Source organism: Oncorhynchus mykiss, chromosome 20 (assembly GCF_057628025.1).
Source record: "Oncorhynchus mykiss isolate SJ-2025 chromosome 20, ASM5762802v1, whole genome shotgun sequence".
In the NCBI taxonomy this organism is placed as follows: Eukaryota; Metazoa; Chordata; class Actinopteri; order Salmoniformes; family Salmonidae; genus Oncorhynchus; species Oncorhynchus mykiss.
Window position 1 is genome coordinate 24,957,872 of NC_143041.1, and position 19,205 is coordinate 24,977,076.

The 19,205-nt window shown below is 42.8% G+C and overlaps 1 protein-coding gene across 1 annotated transcript in view; it reads right to left on the bottom strand.

Moving 5' to 3' along the window:
* The window catches only part of LOC110499110 (ETS translocation variant 4), a 41,192-nt gene that overhangs the window by 20,249 nt on the left and 1,738 nt on the right, over positions 1-19,205 (bottom strand). The window contains exon 4 of the mRNA XM_021576022.3: positions 12,215-12,268. Coding sequence (XP_021431697.1) covers positions 12,215-12,268 — 54 coding nt within the window. The remainder of the gene's footprint in view (positions 1-12,214; positions 12,269-19,205) is intronic.

Genomic DNA, 19,205 nt, shown 5'->3' on the forward strand with positions numbered 1-19,205 from the left:
ACACATCCTAACATCTCAACATCATTCGGTAGGGGGCTTGTCTTATTCTACCCACAAAATAAACAGAGTCGGACTACAGGGCATGTGGAAAGCGTTCTTCTTGTGGTGAAAGTTGAAAGTTTTTTCATCTTGTGTTTCCTCCTCTTTCTGATTTGTTTTTTTTCTTCCAATCTTTCGATTTATGCTTTCTCTTCGTGTCTCACCATTCACTCTCATTCTGACTACCCCTGTAGGTTGGGGTGGGGGGTGGAGGGAGGAGCAGGAGGACTTTACATATGTAAATAGGGAAGCCTTGGGGGAGGATGCAGGGTGAAAGGTGATGGTCATGGTTGAGTGCTTCAGGAAGTGGCAGGATTATTATGGAAGGGGGGCACTATTCAGTCAACACCCACCACAAACAAAATGTCAGGACCGGAGACCTCCAACCCCTTCAACACTCCGCCACACCCCCTCCCCGCCCTCACAAAAGGGTGCTCAGCTGGAACACATGGGGGTACTAGTAGGAACTCCTCAGGACTGAGGAGCCGCCTGAAGCTCGTCTGAAATGGGACATAACTCTGAGGCTTAAGACAGGAAGTGCTAAAGAAATACCTTGTCATAGCCATGCTACTACATTGTGTAACGCAAAGAGGAATTCAGGGTTCCGAATGTTGCATCATCAAGAGACTTCAAGTTGAAAACGTAAAGTATCAAGAAAGAATGATATAAATAGGGTATCTATCTCGTCTCACTATCCTCTTGTGATCTTCAGTTTGTTCAGGATTCCAATCATAGCTTGGTAGCTAATGGCAATGATCAAACAAGTGGCAGCCAGGGTTGAATGCCAGGTAGGAAACTCCCCTCCCCTGTAAACTTCTCAGTTTATTTTATACAGAGCATTTCCTACCATTAAAGGTTCTCCTCTAGGGGAATTTAAACCTGAAGTGAGAGAGGATCTGGAGAACTTTACATTGGGGTGTTTATCTCTAGGATGGGAAGTCTCTGGAAGTCTGCAGGCCGTGACAGCTTATGTACCCGCCAGCCAGCCAGTGAGCTTCCCAGTGACTTAACATTCTGGTTCAGGGCCGATTCCAGGCACAAGCGACATAAGCGGTCACTTAGGTCCCCAGGCGGCTAGGCCCCCCCCCCCCCCCCCAAAACTCAACTTACTGTTGAGAGTTAGAATAGTAGAATACACAAGTTCGACATTTGGTTGTGCACCAGCAGTCAGCAATGCCAGTCACTGGAAGTCACTCAATTAGCCATTTTAGCTAACAATTTTTAGATTGGTAAATTAGTCTAGCCAGCTATCTAAACTTGCTGTAATCATGGCTGAATACCGACTGGTCACATGCCCAGGGGCCCTGACCTCTAGGGAGCCACTATTGATTTGGTTAGTCCCTCTCACCTAAATATAATTTACATGGTATAAGTCATGGTAAAATGTGTAGAATTGCAGGAAATTACTTTTAAAACGTTTGTATTTTCACCGTCAAGAGGGGGGGGCACTAAAATGTTTGGCCCGCGAGGTGGGGGAGGGGGGCAATGTCATATAGGGTGAATAGTATTGCAAACTACTGCCATAGGTAAGCCATGAGAATGAATGGAGGTGTATTTCAACTGTCAACATTCCTTGAATGTTAATGATATGTCATTTCTTGCATTAGTGCATGACTCTTTCTAAAAAGCCAGAGAGAGAGAGAGACCTGGTCCCCCACTGGCCAATTGATCCCAACGATGACAGATCAATAAAAACAACAAGGATTATAATATCACAATGGCTCTAAAGGTTTTGAAAGGAACTAAATGGATTTCTGAGATATGCTATATAGCATTCTTCTCTCTGACTTTGTGGACTGGCTCAACAATAGTTGTATATGTTATGATGGCAAATGTCAAAATATATCAACATATGCTGCTTCACCTACACCTAATTCTTGCACCTTTTTTGTTGAGGTGATTCTTACTTTCAACTGGGCTTGTTGCCACTGCTGTAACTTTCAACCCTATCAAGTACAGAATAATGGCACTCAATTTCACTCACTGTAAACATTTAGGTGAAATTTAAACGCTGACATTTTAATTCCAAGTATGTTGGCCCACACATTGAAAGTATAATGTATAATGTATACTGTATACTGAACAAAAATATAATCGCGACATGCAACAATTTCAAAGATTTGACTGAGATACAGTTTATATAAGTAAATCAGTCAATTGAAATACATTCATTAGGCCCTAATCTATGGATTGCATATGACTGGGAATACAGATAAACATCTGTTGGTCACAGATACCTTAAAAAAAAAAAATAGGGTCATGGGTCAGAAAACCAGTCATATCTTGTGTGACTACCATTTGTCTCATTCAGCGCAACACATTTATTTCCCATAGAGTTGATCAGGCTGTTGATTGTGGCCTGTGGATTGTTGTCCCACTCCTCTTCAATAGCTGTGTGAAGTTGGTGGATACTGGCGGAAGTGGAACATACTGTTGTACACATCAATCCAGAGCATCCTAAACATGCTCAATAGGTCTGGTGAGTATGCAGGCCATGGGGCTGTGCATTATCAAGATGAAACATGTGGTGATGGCAGAGGATGAATGGGCCTCAGTATCTCGTCACGGTATCTCTAAGCATTCAAATTGCCATCGATAAGATGCAGTTGTGTTCATTGTCCGTAGCTTATGCCTGCCCATACTATGACCCCACCGCCACCATGGGGCACTCTGTTCACAAAGCTGACATCACCAAACCTCTCACCCACACAATGCCATACACGTGGTCTGCGGTTGTGACGTACTGCCAAATTCTCTAAAACGACATTGGAAGCGGCTTATGGTAGAGAAATCAACATTCAGTTTTCTGGCAACAGCTCTGGTGGACATTCCTGCGGTCAGCATGCCAATTGCACGCTCCCTCAAAACTTGAAACATCTGTGTCATTGTGTTGTGTCACAAAACTGCACATTTCAGATTGGCCTGTTATTGTCCCCAGAACAAGGTGCATCTGTGAAATGATCATGTTGTTTAATGGATTATCTTGGCAAAGGAGAAATGATCGCTAACAGGGAAACAAATTTGTGCCAACATTTGAGAGAAATTTGTGCGTATGGAAAATTTCTGGGATCTTTTATTTCAGCTCATGAAACATGGGACCAACACTTTACATGTTGAGTTTATATTTTTGTTCAGTGTAATAGTGCATCAGTGGAAAATCCAGTGGGATGGCGAATCAACGACTACGATTCAATGTGTTCCACATCATTGAAACTAGAGAGACAATCCAGCAGCTACTCCACTGGCACATGGAAACATGTGCTGGACATGTGTGCTTCTCAGGTCAATGCACAATCTGAAAGAGCAGAGAGAGCAATGGGCAAACTGACAACTCAGCATCTTTAAAAGCCAACGCTTGGTCCATTTAACCATTTGTTTCTCCTATTTGATTTAGGGGTCCCCCATTCTGATCAGATATTGTTTTTACGACTTGACTTCCTTGAATATTTAAAGCATTGTTGCCAAATGAGCCTGACACGATAGATAGACAGTACTGAAGTATCAACAGGAAGCAATTGGAAGGTAAAGCGAAGTGGCAGGTCCCTTTATCTCCCTTGGCTTTGTTTGCTTCAAAACCGATGAACTATGTGAGAGATATCAAGGCGCGTTAAGAGAAACGGAAGTGTTCGATGTATTTTGGTTTCATATTATTGGGTGTAGCTTGATGTTGTTTTGGGTAAGAGGATGTGGCGGACTTGAACGAAACTCAGTTCATGTGACCAGAGTATGGAGTGTCACACGGTCAATCATCCAAGTTTCACTTCTTACTTCTAGATCATTTTAACATTTTTGTCAGGTTGCCTTTTTTTGACAGTGGAAATTCCTTTTTCATATCCCGTGTGCTTAATATTTGAAATGAAATGATGTCACCCACCAATGACTGTAGCATACTGTACATATCCTTAGGACAATTTGACTGTAGGACCTGCATGAGAAACTAGAACAGTTCAGGTAGTAGCTAGTGAAGAGACGGTACCATGAATCTGAAGGTGTGTGTGCATGTGACTGTCATGTCCATCCTGTGGTCAAGACAAGGAGGAGTGGACACAGGATGTAGAAAAAGGCAGCTCTTCCACCAGAATGATCTCTTATTAACCTACTTCGCCTCTTCTCGATGAATGAACCTAATAGCAATTAGCACTGACAACAGGACGTGTTGTGGATAATAGCATGGTAAATAACAACATGTACAGAATCAAAGTTTTACGCGGCTACACTGAAATCTAAGTTGAATCAAAGTTGGCCATTGCCTTCCTATTGACAAAAAACATGACCTGTATCTCTTTAAACATTTAGATTAATCACACTTCATCCATTGTCCATTTCATCCCCAGTGCGTTGCGGTGGTATTTTATGAATGGCCATTGACCGTCTATAAATCTTTCTCCCCCATTGCTGTTTAGTGGACACAATACAATACATCCCCATCCCAGGACATGGGCAGCGAGCGGGACGTTCCATCGCAGAAAGCAAGGGGTGTGATTAATGTGGCACAATATTGACTCTTCACTCTCGATTCCCTCAGTCCCCAATATAGCTGCCCCCTCTTAATGTTTAATGTGCCGATCGATTCCCGCCCCCCCCCTGCCATTACCGAAATGATATAATGAGCTCCCAGTGACCTGGCTGATATCCGTCTAGTGCTGAAGTGAGGGATGGAATGGGGAGGGGAGGAGATATGGGGGCAGACCAGGCTTATCTTGACTAGAGATATATAACACGTGCTGCACTGTTCCCATCAAGTCCTAGTAGAAAGCCTGGCCGGACACCTCCCTGTAATTATCAGAGCACATGCCACGTCCACAGATCCTCTCGCCCTATCGCTCCCTTCAATCTCTCTATTTCTTCCTCTATCTCTCTTCCTCTCTCTCTCCCCTTTCCTGATTTATCCACACTTAATCCTTTCATCTATCCCTCCGCCTCCCACTCTTCCTCCCCCGTCGGGGGAATCTTTAGGATCAATACAGCGCTACTAGGTTCACTCCACACACACGTCCTGTCCTCTGTCAGCAAGTCACTATAGCAAGACCACAGCCTCAGCCATCAGCCATCCCGTCTTAAAGTCACATGTGGCGGTTGTAAACAATGAGCAAACCAGGGTCATGTTTAGTAAGACACATAGAAGATCTGTGTTCTTACTGGTGTTCTTAAGTTCAGGTGCAGGTCCCACTTTCACTTCTTTTCAAAGCGTTTTCTACCTATTGAACAGGACCCAGGTATGACTGACTCAGTCAAGAAGAGAAAATAGAGGTATAGCCCTAGCTGCCTGCCTTGGCAAAAACTATGGCATCACCAATTAACGCTGGTGCTATTTTGTGATGGCATGTGTGGTTTGCTGACGTGCCCTCCTTGTTTCTCGTCAGTCATGTATTATTGCTCAACGTGGAACTAACTGGCCTGTTATTTTTAGGTCTCATCCCTGCCTGTATCTGCTCCTCCTTGTTCTCCCCTGTTCTCACCTTAGAAAGAGAAAACATTCCAGCTGCGGAGAACGTTAAAACACAGCAGTTCCTTGAGCCCCCCCTTTCTCTCCCCGTACATGCACCCCCCCCCCCCTTCTGTAATAAAAAACACACTACTGCCCATTCAGAAGGTTGAGCTGACACTCCGCTAGAGCTGGCTCAAATCTCTACATATACAGTCCCTGGTCTGCAGGACTGGTCTGAATCAACATTTACTCCATCCATAGAAGCCCGTTTTTAGTGAGTATTATGTGGCAAAAGTATTATGTTAGTATGTGCATTACAAGAGGGAAAACAACTATTGATTCTTTCAAATCCCTACATCGAGAAGACATAAGACACTTTTTGGAAAATGTATTTAAGGGATTACATTAGCAGAAACCAAATGTAAAGAGATAAAGCATTGTTCTCCCTCTTATTTTGTAGCGTTAGTCGTAGAATAACGGCCCTCCAATTCATGAATTGAGATTCCCTCTCCTTGACCCAATGTGCTGCTTCAGCCAGTCTCTCACAACCAGCCCATTCATAAAACTGTGGGGCTGAAGTGTGTGCAGAGTGTGTATGTGTGTGTGTGTGTGTAGTGTGTATGTGTGTGTGCGTACCATGTGTAGGTGGGCAGGATGCATGTGTGTTTGTAGAGAGAAATGACCTATTCACTCATATAACCACACGCACTCATGGACGCATACACATTGAAAAGGAATCGTCCTCCCAGGGCGAATGGTATCCATGCATATCTGGCAGTCACCTGGATGTTTTTGCAGACTTGTTGCATAGCAGCTGTATTTTGGAAAGTTGAGAACACTGGGCTGCATATTTCTTTTCGTTTGAGTGGAGAGAGAGCAGAGGGAGAGACTCACCAATTTACTCTCCCTCTGCACCAAATGGGGACTGATTGGGCCAGCTCTGAACGAATGAGTGAGCAGGGGAACACAACAACACAAACAAGAGAGAAGGTTGAAAATGAATGTCGAGGCAGAATGCTACCTACCGATGAGACAAACTGCTGTGAGCGTTCGCACTCAACTGCACTCCCTATCTCTTTCTTTCTCTTTCCGTTCTCTCTCTGTTTCCCCTTTTCTCTCTAAATGACTGGAACGGCATCTACAGCCACAACTTCCTATATAATTACTACAAGGCCCAAAACTAAACAATCGGCCCACACAGCTCCGAAATGACTGGATCAGCTCACATCTTGGAACACTCAATGTGTAGAGAAAGAGAGAGGGTAGAAGGGAGGAAAGGAGAGAGAGAGAGGGAGGGGGGTAGTTAGGGGTGTCCAGATTTAAAACTCAGCTTAGTTTGTACAGAGGCAGGAAGAGGGAGGGGTCAGAGAATCCACTCGTAGCGAGGGGGGGTCACAAAGGGGGTAACGTAGTACTGTAGCACTTTTTTTATGAATGGGGAGAGGGGGAGACACGCTTCCTCTTACACTCAGGAGAAAATGTATGAATGGGATGTGTCTGTTGGGCTGCTCTCCATCTAACGGAACCCAAAGAACTCTTGCTTGCCACACAATTTGTATTTCAGTAACAACACATTTATCAATGGCTCATTTATTCTCTCTTAGACAATTCTAAAAACCTTCAAATGTAGAAACTAAGTAAACAGTCAGTGTGTGTAAGATTTGTTTGACAATCGACTGAGTTCCCTTCCTGCAGCCAGACACATTGAAAACAAGTGGGCCTGTCAGTATCCAACAGCCTCATTACACATCAGATAGGGGGATTTGTCAAACCCCCAAAAGTCAACATACCTCCTCCACTTTTTACTTCATTTCATAACGGTATTCAGTGAATCATATGTTAAGGAACACACATGTATTGTATTAAAGCTTGAAGGTCAATTCCCATCAAATACACAGTATAATTCAGAGGTAAAGGACATGTGTTTACATAACCTTCCCTCAGTGGAACTCTGCAGACAGAGCATGCTTGTTATCTGTTATTGAGGGAGAAGGGAACAGATAGATTTACCAGATGTGCAGGTATTGCACAATAACTTATTGTCCCCCCCTCCTCCCATCTCCTTCATCTAGCATTCCAGTGTCCCAAAGCCTGGCGCTCTGTTTTTACTCTCTTCATCCCTCTCGCTCTCTCGTTTTCGCTCTCTCCGTCATTCTCGCTCCCTTTCCCTTTATCTTCCACACCCATACAGGTAACAACCTGACTCAGAAAACAACTTTTGATTTGCTGTGGCGCCTTTTCAATACGGCCTCCAGAAAACGTTAGGACTTTGTTTGCCAGCTTTGCGCCCTGTACTCGGAGTTACCATAACATCTGACTCACCTGTTTAGAACTATATTACAAGGCTGAAGAGTGATGAGTTCGATGGAATAATGCATAACCGGGTATGGGAACAGACAAGACTTTCATTTAACCCGCAGGGGGCTTAAATAGACTCGCTACCAGTCGCAACCACAAACACATAGAAGAATATCTTTCTGTCAATGGCAGCCTGTCTACTTGGAGCTTCCCATCACATCATGTTGAATAGAGAAGCCCAAAAGAGTGTTCTGGCCATTGAGTACGAACAGCAGGAGCTAGCAGGAGTGCTGTCTGTCAACCTGAGCCCATCTCTGCTCAGACTACTGCATATAAGTGAGCTGCCTGTCAAAGTGAATCCCCAATGACCCTACGGATCATACCAGGGTCAACCACGGGCAGCAAGCTGGCAGTGATTGGCTGGGTTAGCCTAGGGTTAAGTAGACATGACCCTTGCGTGCCCTAGGGTTCATCGCCACTTCCTCCTCCTCATTGTTGTTCCACAGACAGGAACAATATGTTTCACTGGGCATGTTTCACTGGGGCTAATGGGTTTTGAGCAGGGCCAGGGGGAACTCCGTTGCTAAGTTTCACACTATACAACTTCTGACTTATTTTCAGGTTTAAATTATGTTCAAAACATGTTTAATTGAGACTTTATCAATTGAAATTGCTATGTTAATTCTGCATTAAAAAATTCAGTTAAATATACCAATGTCCTCTTCGTCATCATTTTGAACGGACTCACCCATAAGGGCCTATTCAGATTGACGAAAAGATACACTACATGGCCAAAAACATGTGGACACCCCTTCAAATCAGTGGATTCGGCTATTTCAGCCACAACCGGTCCTGATAGGTGTATAAAATCACACAGCCATACAATCTCCATAGACAAACATTGGCAGTAGTATGGTCCATACTGAAGAGCTCAGTGACTTTCAATGTGGCACAGTCATAGGATGCCACATTTCCAACAAGTCAGTCAAATTTCTGCCCTGAAAGAGCTGCCCCGGTCAACAGTAAATGCTGTTATTGTGAATTGGAAACGTCTAGGAACAACAACGGCTCAGCCGCAAAGTGGTTAAATGCATAGTGCTAACTAAAGTTTGGTGGAGGAGGAATAATGATCTGGGGCTCTTTTTCATGGTCCGGGTTAGGACTCTTAGTTCCAGTAGAGGGAAACGCTACAGCATACAAAGCCATTCTAGACGAATTCTGTACTTCCAACTTTGTGGCAACAGTTTGGGGAAGGCCCTTTCCTGTTTCAGAATGACAATGCCCCCGTGCACAAAGCAAGGTCCATACAGAATTAGTTTGTTGAGATCGGTGTGGAAGGACTTGACTGGCCTGCACTGAGCCCTGGCCTCCACACCATCGAATACCTTTGGGATGAATTGGAATAGCAACAGCGAGCCAGGCCTAATCGCCCAACATCAGTGCCCGACCTCACTAATGCTCTTGTGGCTGAATGGAAGCAGGTCCCTGCAGCAATGTTCCAACATCTAGTGGAAAGGCGTCCCAGAAGAGTGGAGACTGTTATAGTAGAGAGGGGTAGGACCAACACCATATTAATGCCCATGATTTTCGAATGAGATGTTCGAAGAGCAGGTGTCCACATATTTCTGGCTGTGTAGTGTATTTAGATTTTTCAATTTACATTACATCCTTGCTTTACCTTTCGTCATGGCAGGCAATGTGACATTCTTGCTTTTTAGCTTCAAATTTACCATAAATATCACAGTAGACACTAGCCAGTAAGCATGCAAACTATTCAACAATGCAAGCAACTTTTCATTTAGTTAAAACATATTAGCTACACTCTTAAATAATGCAACCCTAGCATATTACACTCTTCAATAATGCAACCAGAGCATATTACTCTCTTGAATAATGCAACAATTCACAAGCATGTGCAGACAATTAAAGGGTTTATTTTCTTGTTCGTACACACATTAAATGTACCTAGCAAGTAAGACAATAGCACAGTTAGCTAAGCTACCACTAGCTAGTAATGTTAGCATATCAAACATGAACGTTTACCTGTCTCATACGAATATAAAATACAGGAGCATTATCATACAGTGTCATTCATAGTATTGTATAGAGCTTGCTAGGAAGCAAGCTAAACAAAATCATTTCTGTATTCTCATTAGCTATCTACATCATAATAGCTAGCTACTAACGTTAACCAGTTAGCTGAATGCTGAACCATAGCTAGATTGCTAGCTCTTAGTTCTACATGACAATATCAGCATATTAAAGTTCCCTTAAAACTGGGGTCTTAAACCTTTTCTTGCCCAGGGAACCCCACACCCCAGGCAAACCCGCGACCCAGTGTCCCCCATCATATGTTTGCAAAAAATCATTTTCACATCTTGTCTTATCCTCAGGTGAGAATGATAATGACAAGGAGAGAAGTAATCAACATTTTAAAATTAATAGATTTGGTATATATATATATTTTTTATTGTTCTGACCTCCCCACATTATAATTGGAAGAGGAAGTGTAAACTTTAACATAGCCTATAAGCTAGAAAGGTAACTCCAAACCCGGTTTTGCTAAGAGCAGATGTTTAGCTGGTTAAACAAAAAATTTGGCCATGTGTTGGCAAACATTTATGTCCAAGTCAAGAAAGCTTACCAGCAGCACTTGCCGCAGTGGTAGTATGTTCATGGGTGGTTTTTCAAAGCCTATGTCAGATATTCCAGTAAGTTTAATACCAACAACAGTAGAAACTCCGTGTAATTTGCTCAATATTAAGAGTTAAGAAAAAAAGCTGACATCATTAGAAAGAAGATATTCTGCTTTTCTGCTGTATGTATGTAATTCTACATTTCTTTATTCTGTTGTTGCTATCGATATTCATAAAAACATTATTATATATATTTTTTTGCGGACATCCTGGTTGAATAACCCTGCCTTAGAACAAACCAGGCTTCATTTGATCAACACCATGGAAGTCATTATATGAGGTAAATACAAATTGCGACTAAAACGTTGATCATTTCATCGGGAGCTGATCAGGTCTTGCTTGCATAGCTAGATCAAATGGCTTCCTGCCTGGAAAGTGGCTCAGTGCAGGGTAGCCAAGCAAGGGGGGAGGTACACTGTTGAGATTACTTTTCTTAAAGCTACGGCTACAAATGTAGAATGTAACAGCCTGTTACTGCAATTTCAGGTAAAAACTCAATAATACAAGTCTCAAATATAAGGAAAATGTCTATGCATTTCAGCTGTTCCAAAAACATAGTTCTGCAATTATGATTTTTACTGTAGGAGTGCTGGACTCAATGAGACAATTCTGTTTACACTGCCCTGCTTGTGCGCTACCCCTGAAGGTAGCTAGCGGTCGAGATGTGAGCAATTCACAGCTTTAAATTCCATTATTAATGAGTATATATTCTCACAATTTATTTATTTATTAAAAAAATAATAATAATGGGAATTTTACCCCGTTTTCTCCCCAATTTCGTGGTATCCAATTGTTTTTAGTAGCTACTATCTTATCTCTTCGCTACAACTCCCATATGGGCTCGGGAGAGACGAAGGTTGAAAGTCATGCATCCTCCGATACACAACCCAACCAAGCCGCACTGCTTCTTAACACAGCACGCATCCAACCCGGAAGCCAGCCGCACCAATGTGTCGGAGGAAACACCGTGCACCTGGCAACCTTGGTTTAGCGCGCACTGCGCCCGGCCTGCCACAGGAGTCGCTGGTGCGTGATGAGACAAGGATATCCCTACCGGCCAACTCCTCCCGCTAGGCCAATTGTGCATCGCCCCACAGACCTCCCGGTTGCGGCCGGTTACGACAGAGCCTGGGCGCGAACCTAGAGTCTCTGGTGGCACAGCTGTCTCACAATTTATTTTGATACCTCTTGAGAATCTCCTCTCGAGAATCTCCAACTTTTGTCAATGTAAAAAGGGTCTAACTCTATGAATGGCTTTAAATGAAAAGGGCACGGAGGACGCTGTTTGTAAAGCGCACACTCCCCTACAGATCCTGAATCCGCATTGTCTAGACACACAACAAAAAGGGAAACCCATTCAAATACTAGCCACGCAGTTGTGTAGTACGGGAATTTGCTTTCCCCTCTTACACCTCAGACATACACAAAAGGGAATCTTTGTACCTGGACTCTGAATCTTCTTTTACTGGTTTCCTGGGCCGATCCATTCAGCTTTCATAACTATGCAAATGGATGGAGGAGGACAATAGTAGCATCCTAATTCACCCATGATGAATAGGTTGTATTAAGTATGTGTCTTGGAAATGCTATGTTTCACAGGCAAAGATTACCGTAACTTTGGCAAGGACAGTAGCTCCGCCCAAGCCTTGAACAGTTCAACATCCCAACGCTGACCCCGTATCTAAGTTTCTCTCTCTCTCCCTCACGCACACACACAGAATTCTTAGCAGTGACACATGCATTTTTTTCTTACAGTTTTCGGAGTGGAAATCAGGAACAAACTGCTCGTCACTGTCAGGAACTTGAGCTGAAATCAGAAAAGAAAGAGAAACCGTTAGTCATGTCATGGGTTGAGCATAATGTACCTAGCCTTGCCAGCCTTGGTGGTCGGTCTGTCAATTTATCTAGAGAGAGTGAGCACTATGCTAGCCTGCTATGCTAGCCTTTCTAGGCGAGTGAGCACTATGTTAGCATGCACGCTTAGCCTGTCTGATGCTAGCTACATCTCTCCATTGACTGAGCCAGTCTTAGTGCTTCATGCTGTCCAGCAGCTTTGCCAGTGTGGAAGCTCAGCTCAACCTGCCCATAGTCCTTGGCGGTCATGGTGCTGGGCCTCGTCAGACTCTTTCCTTGGCCATGAAACCTGAGTCACTGCCTGGGTCCAGCCAAGCAACCTTCACTTCCACACTTTCCAGTGTGCCAGCACTTTTCTATGAGCGACAGATCAATACCACATAGTCAAGGGGGGAATGAAGCTTAGCTGTTGGACTCAGTCACAGCTACATGCTACCTCGCTCTCCTCATTTCATGTGGCATTTAACGTCTTGATGGCGCAAACACTGATTTATTCGTTAACTTTTCGAGCTGCGCCTTGGAAGGGTTTAATCTCAGTTATGCCTTGACCGCAGTCAAACATCGTTACTGTGACTATTGACTGTGTCTAATTTTTGTTCTGACCTCAATTAGTGTCAGGAGTTTTTCCTGACCTCATGACCTGACCAGGAAAAACTCTGGGTCCCTTCTGATAACTCATTTTGGTATGAAGGACGATGCCCTGACCAGTAGCGGTGCGTGGGTAAAATAACTGGCGAAGCCAAGCCAGACAAAAAGCCATATTACAGCCTATGTGTTGTGATAATTGTGTTGTTTGCTCTAAAACCTGTTAGTTCACATGCCTTGCTACAGTGATATATAAGCCTAAAGGCTGAGACAATAAGAAGACATGGTGGCAGAATAAATTCAACCACACCTTCGTTTCATCACAAAACCGGAGAGCAAACTCTGTCTGGTGAAGTCCACAAAGCATATTGCATGTAACAAACAGTTACATGACCTACAGAATGGTCAAGAAAGTTAATGTTTCTGACATTTTTGGACTATTAAACAACTATTGATTTAGAACCACGGAGAGTTACAATAAGTCGCAAAGAAAACAAGAGCTGCCTCCACTATTCCAGCACCATTTCAACTTCAACATTTCAACATCCTCAAATCACCTATGCTTAGTCTAATACATTGACAACTAAAAGATACCAAAAACAGTTTAGTCCAATCAACTTAAGCTAAATAAGATGTGGCTGTCCATGGTTATGATTTCTGTGTGTGTGTGTGCGTGCAAGTAGAGAAAACATGTTAACTCACCCTATTTGTAGAGAAATGCCAATGCCATCCTCCTCTCTTTCATGTTGACGAAACGGTCTATGATTCTGTTATACAGTACACAATTTTGTTTTTTGTTGTCCTGGGCTACCTGCCTAAATTGCTTGCTTGCAACGTTAGCTAGTAAACATTAGCTTCTACATCTAGCTACATATTGAACTTCCATCCTCTCAGGCTAGGGGCACAATGTATGAATTTATGGTTGGATCAGATTTGTCGTTATAATCATTGGCCACTGGGAGAATTAAGTAAAACCACAAGTCCAAATCCCTATCACCATCCATGGCTAATTTAGGAGAGGGACAATTTTAGCTAGCTAAGTAGCTACCCACCAGATGCAACAATTCAAGTTGTTTCTGTCAATGACGTATTGCTCTCGATGTGATGTGATTTGAGGGAAGCCAAATCCAAACTGGCTTCCTTTCACAATTTTATTTTGGTGCGCTAGGACCATTCACAGTTGAGCTCACTCAATTCAACTCAACTGTGATTGGCTATTATTTTATTTTAAAATTATCAAGGGTGGCCAAATGCTCGCTGGCTTCCCTTGCATTAAATGCTACGGGTGGCAATAATGTATACTCTTTTGACCAGTCAGGATCAGATAGATGCCTTACACATACAGAGACACATACAGTTTCGCTCGCTCGGATGCTTTCTCCGATGAGATAGAGTCAGCCTCTTGCCAATTGAAGGAAAATTTATAAAGATGAATTATTATTTTATTGGGAGGGGCCTGACTTCCCTTGGCATCCATGAACACATGCCACTGGCTCTGACATGAGGCCTAACGATGGCAGCACAGGGTGATTTAAGACCTTAAGAGGTGCACTTACAGTGGAGACAGGGTTACTGTCACTCACGCAGACTAGCTATCGAACCAAAGTGGTGATTAATGGATCAGTACAGAGGTGGAGCTGCTTTCCTTTCCTCCACCCACGGATCCCATTTCAAGACATTCAGTTGGAATCGTATTCTCTTTGTAAATCCTGGCCAAATATCCACAGAGATATGTTTTGCCCTCATTGATGTGAATTGTGACAAGACGTCAGTGGCATGTAAAATGTGTGCATGTTGTTTACTTGTGTCTGTGTACTTTCCATCACAGAGCACAGACAGACTAAACAGGCTTTTTAAACAAGGAAGAAAATCAGATGTCTTCTGTCAGTCTTACACCCATTTAGTGGAGCTAGAGGACATTCTTGGTCAATCTAGATGCTCTGCGGCTAGTGAAGTGTTCTGGAATTCGTCACCTGCTTTGAAGCCTTTGAGATATTGTTCTTAAGGTCAAGCTAGAGGTGGTAGGAGGACGAGGAACTGAGAGAGAAGTAGGGGGAGCTGAGGGCAAGTTTAGGTTAGCACTATTTAGATCTTGGTCACAAGGCCACTAGCATGAATGAGTGATATTTTGTTGATAATAAAAACTTCAAAAATATTCAACCTTTACAGAAACACTGGACCTGGTAAAATAAATATTAATGGATTCATACTTGATTTTAACTTGCAGTCAGTTTAATTTACAATTGTATTACTGACATTATAGTCAAATTAACCTTATCCTACCATCTAGGCCGTATCTGACTGAATTGTCGCAGTCGTTTTGTAAAACCAGCCCATTATGTACGGGTGCAACAAGGCTTGATAGTATTGTACTTTTCTGTTTGCTGAGATGTTCAGATCCAAATACATTTCCGATATCAATTGTCCTCCCAAGCACTGGACTTTGAACCACACAAACAGGTTAGGAAGTCCAGATTAGTGGACTGCCAATTTCCCAATGGGTGAAAAGGTCAAATTTACCCAGTGAGCCATGAGCACACTGGCATCTGAATCGCTACCCGTGGCTGAATGGCCTAAACCTCGCCTGCAGCCAGGTCTGGAAACCTTTACAACAGGCATGAGTCCAATTTAAAAGGTTCCTGCTTTTTCATAAGCCTTTTAATTGCTTTGGTCTTGAACTTACGTAATGGTACACGTCAATTCTTAGGAAAAGTTGATGGTTTACGAATGAAAACAAAATGCCACCACATGGGAAGCACATGTCCCCTCTCCACTCTAAAATGGTTTAAAATAATGAGAATATGGAAAGTGAAAGTGTATAGTATTATAGGAAACCAAATCTGAAGTTCCATTTACTAACATTAAAAAGTCTCTCAAATTGAAACTCAAATGTGGCATAAGCAAATTTACTTAACACTTAGCTAGGGCAACTTCATAGAACCCTTTTTTCTTCAAACACAGAGCAAGGGCAACATCATAGAACCCACAAAGAGAAAGTTAGTAAGTGCCAGCGCCTGTGACATCACCCAGCCAAGTTAAAGACCCAAACCTAGCCAAAAGGCCCCCTCTCTCACTTCAGCTAACAGTCCACAAAACAAAGCAGGGAAAACAGAGCGAAAAGAGGAAATAGGAAATTCAAATCCACTTTCACGTATTTCTGCCCCGCTTCCTGTGAGGAGGAAACCGGATGATGGCGTCTTGGAGCATGTTCAGATAAATGACATTGATTTCTTATATAATGCTGCGTCCTGTTCCTATACGGTAATACTATTACCCCTTTTAACTTTTGCCCTAAGGAGAAGGATAAAGCTGCTTTATGAGAAAGAGCAGAGGCCAATATTTAGTCCACCAGATCAAACAATAAATCATTTCCACCCGTTTCAACGTGTCTAAAATGGAACACGTTGGATCGAGCTAAGAAAAAGGAAGAGAAGAAAGAAAACATTAAGGATATCTGAGCGTCAGTACTGGCTCGTAGACAAGAGCACAACCCTGTGCTTAGGGAGACAGAGGGAGAGTATGTGTGTGTGTGTGTGTGCGTGAGCGCGTGTGTGCGTGAGCGCGTGTGTGTATCCGATTTGCTTCCAGGAACACCCTCGTCAAAGGCTTTGAGATGCAAGTCAGCACAAGACAGAAAATGTGTTTATATGAGCAAAGACAAATTTCCTTTTTAATTTTTTTAAATTTATTTCAGGCACCTTGAATTACTTTTTTTTCCTCAATGGGAGATCCTGGGAGGAGCATAGAACTCTGTCATAAACGCCAATGACAAGATGTGACAAGAACCTGAACTCTCTCTCTCGTAACCTTCCCGTCTCCTTTATTTCTTCCACACTCTCCAGCAGAAAACTCCCTCCAGCTAGCGAGTTTTTACAATGCGGGTGAATCCCTTGCAACCACAATCAGTCACAATGATAGGCCTCTAATTAATGCAACAGGACAGAGGAGTTCTGCCAGAACAGCTCAAAAACAAGCTACTATTTAGGGTTAAATAACACACCGATAGTTACGCCACTGACTTCCACCCAGGCAGCTCGGGCTTTTTCATTCTCTCTATGGCCCAGCGAGTCCTCCTCCTTGGCAATCTGTTGATGCAGTACAACAGAACGCCATATCTACTGCTCTGCTATGGATGTTACCTTTATGGTTGACTAACTACAAATAGAATGTCCATCAAAGGGACCAGACTTTGGGGTGGTTCTCATTGTTGTCCCTTTTATTGGTGCTGGCTCTGTCTTTGTCTGTGGAGCGTGGTGGTGTGAACTTGCCAGTTTGACGCTGCATGAGAATTAGGTGCCCGAGGCCGAGATACAATGAGAGCATTGTTTGCTGGGCATCATAAACAATCATTTTTCATAAGAGTCGAGGCCCATTTCAATGACTTGAACCCTTTTCACGCTAGTGTGCCGACTCGAACGGTACTGTGTTGGCTCGGGTATTTTCTTTTCACATTGGCCTTTCCAGCACAGTTCCAGCAATTATGGTGGATGCGTAACCGGACCAATACAGTACAGTTCGGCTCAGTAGTGTGAAAAAGGTATAGCTCAACTCAAGCATCCACAACAACTTCCTTAAAGTAGTTTGTGTCGATAATACTTCTCACAGGATCTGGTTATAGATTTTGGTCTTGTGTGACTCATGGTCAATACTAAGGATGCTACTGTGAACTGTCCTCTACCATGAAAAAAAATGGTTACTTCAAGATAAGCAGATAAGCTGTGTCTAGGGATAGTCATGCAAAAAATGCATAACTTTAGAAATCCCCTTTCCTCACAACAACAGTCTGGAAGCACCTCCCATGTTATCACTAGTGTACCCACTACTATTTTACAATGAACACAGCACTGGCAATTCAAGACTCCTGTACATGTACGTATGGAGATGAGCTTTTTGCTTTTCATTCAAGGCAATAAGATACCCTCTCGAGCCAAACAAAAGAATGTTACATTAGTTATCTGGTTGTTTTGTTATGTACATTATGTATACTGTAAACCAGTCTCGGGTCTGAAAGGATTTGAGGTGCACTTGATTAAGCTTGGAGTTTGCACTTTTGGGACTTTTCTATTGGCTCCATTATGCAAATAAAATCAACCGAAGCTCAATTATTTGAAAGCATTTGACATACATGTATATTTGACCCAGGTCTGCTACAAATCACAGTATATCAATTTGGCTGGTTCAAGATGGCAGGCATTTTGTAGCAGGTTTCATTTCTTGTTTAGAGGTTGTTTAAGTGTTACATATTGCCCTTCCACTTCTGGGCCCCAGATTTACAAAACATGCGTGAGTCATTCCTTAGTGTTGTTGTCCCGTCCTAACATATAATTGCTTCTTTAGAGCGCACGTCATATTGTACCTTTAAACTCCACACTGCTGACAATTGATGATGCCTGCCTGGGTCCATTTCATCGCTATGTGCTTTTAGTGACAAGGGCCTAACATGCTGTTTGTTTGCATTGGCTGGGATTATTGGCACGCAAGGACACTACATGCCAACACAGCCAAAATAGGGAATGTTTACAGCTTATCATGTCCTGTCTATGTTCACCAAGGAAACGTTTCTGTCGTAACATATCACTAATGACCATGTGTATTGCAACATAATGTTTAACTCCCCGAGCCTTTCTTCACCTCTTAAAGTGAAAAGGTCCTTGTTTTACTGTCTACGTTTTTACGTTTGCCTACATTTTTACTGAAACTACGTTTTGCTACTCAACCCTGTGTACTGTGTGTCTAACACTCACTAAAGCTGTGGTATTCAAAGTCGGGGTTACGACCCCTAGTGGGTAAATAATAATATTTTATTTCAATTTTCAATTTTTTATTGAGTATTTATTGGTTTCTTTTCATTTTGATAAGAGATGAAAATGCAATTAAATTGAAATGTACCGATTTTAAGTGTGTGTAATTAGATTTGGGTGGGGTGGGGTTGCGAGAAATTCCTGTGCAAAAAATGGTGTCCCCAAATATTCTGGTCGAAAACATTGTGCTGAAAAAGTTTGAATACCACCACAGTAAAGTAAAATAGGCCTTTCCTGATGTCAACTAAATATTTGGGACAGATGACCAGGGGTGAAAATTTCACCGCGGACAGGTCCCCCCCACATTCTGGAATTACATTTTTGTCTCCCCCAGTTTTAGCAATGGCATGTGATATAAAACGAGGCAACAGTGCTCATGTTATCCGACTGGAGTGTTTATTCGACTAGAAAAAAAAATAAAAAATGTAACTCGTAAAAAAACATCCCCCCCACTTCTAAAACCAAAGTTGTGCCCCTGCACATGACTAATAGTCAAATTAATTG